The following is a 1363-nucleotide window of genomic DNA, read 5'->3' on the forward strand; positions in this document are numbered from 1 at the left end:
TTATATCTTAGACTTTACGTGTATAGCCCATATTGTTGTAATCCTTATATATATTGTGGACAATAAGAACGTGTAGTTTATGGAAAATATTTGTTATCAGTACTAACGCTTACTATAAATTAGAAATAAATACTATAAGATTCAAACTTAGTGCTCATATTAAGAAAGTCCCAATCACTTACAAGAACTTTTACGAAAATGCATTGAGGATACAAGTCAGGTTAAAATGACGAGTTAATAATCTGAAACGTAGTACTAAAAGCTAGGCAGCTCAAAGTCTGAGAGACAAGTCGAGCTGATTAAAGTCTTCTTCAACACTTTCACTTTTGTAACTATAGTCAACTCCTCTACCCATTTCACTAGCACTGAACCATCCAACATTTTCTGCTTGATGGTTGAGCCCCATCATGACTGGTGGCTGGACATCCCTACTGTTTAGGACACTAGAACCAGACCTTGATGTGGGCTGGGTGTACCCAGCACGAGGTATTACAGCTGAGGTTAATTCAGTACGACTCTTCTTTGCTAAGTTCCTTTCGATTCTATGAGCATTTTGGTGGCCTCCAAGGGCTTGTGAGCTGTAGAATTTTCTTCTGCAGTAATGGCAGGCGAAAACTCGCTGGTGAGAGGTGTTTAGAATGGATGAAGAAGATGAAGAAGAGGAGATATCGTTTTCGGGTAGGTTTAGATTGAGGAAACTCATGACTAAAGAACAGCAGATGAGTTACGTGCAAGAGATCATGAAGTCCTATAAAAAACCCTTCTTTATTTATGCAAGAAAAAGGAGGGTTTGTGTCGAATTTTATAAGGTATTCGTGTTATATAAGGTTGAGTCTTGCTCATACTTATGCAACCACAAAATAGAAAATGTGGATTCTGAGTCTCTATTGTGTCTATGTATGTGGATAGAGATATGGAACAATGAGTGGGGATTCGAAGACTGGTCGCCTCTCTTAGTGGCATCCATGGAGTCTTTTGTCGGCTGATTCCAATAGTTGTTCATTAATTTTACATGCACTAAAATATATGTACGTATACAAGGCAATTATAAATGAAGACATATCCAAAGCCAACTATGAATTTTATACTCGCAATTATTTGAATTAAAATACAAAACGACTTGGATAAAATGATATATATATATATATATATATATATATATATATATATATATATATATATATATATATATATATATATATATATATATGTCAAGGTTGCAGAAATATGGATTAATCGTGCATTAATCGCTTGACATTCTCCAACAGACTAGGATTAGGGGTGTTTGACGGAAATTAGTGATTAATTGGGTTTGGCGGGATTAATCGGTTTTCGCGGGATTAATCGGTCAACAAAAGTCAAC

General features: G+C 35.4%; 1 protein-coding gene across 1 annotated transcript; it reads right to left on the reverse strand.

Moving 5' to 3' along the window:
- Positions 1 to 271: 271 nt before the first annotated feature.
- On the reverse strand, positions 272 to 703 carry LOC145112709 (zinc finger protein 2-like). Its single transcript, XM_079048845.1, has one exon. It carries the CDS (start codon positions 701 to 703, stop codon positions 272 to 274), a length of 432 nt encoding a protein of 143 aa, XP_078904971.1.
- Positions 704 to 1363: the final 660 nt, after the last annotated feature.

This window comes from Lactuca virosa, chromosome 5, assembly GCF_052849685.1.
Source record: "Lactuca virosa cultivar CGN04683 chromosome 5, Lactuca_virosa_CGN04683_v6, whole genome shotgun sequence".
NCBI classification, from domain to species: Eukaryota; Viridiplantae; Streptophyta; class Magnoliopsida; order Asterales; family Asteraceae; genus Lactuca; species Lactuca virosa.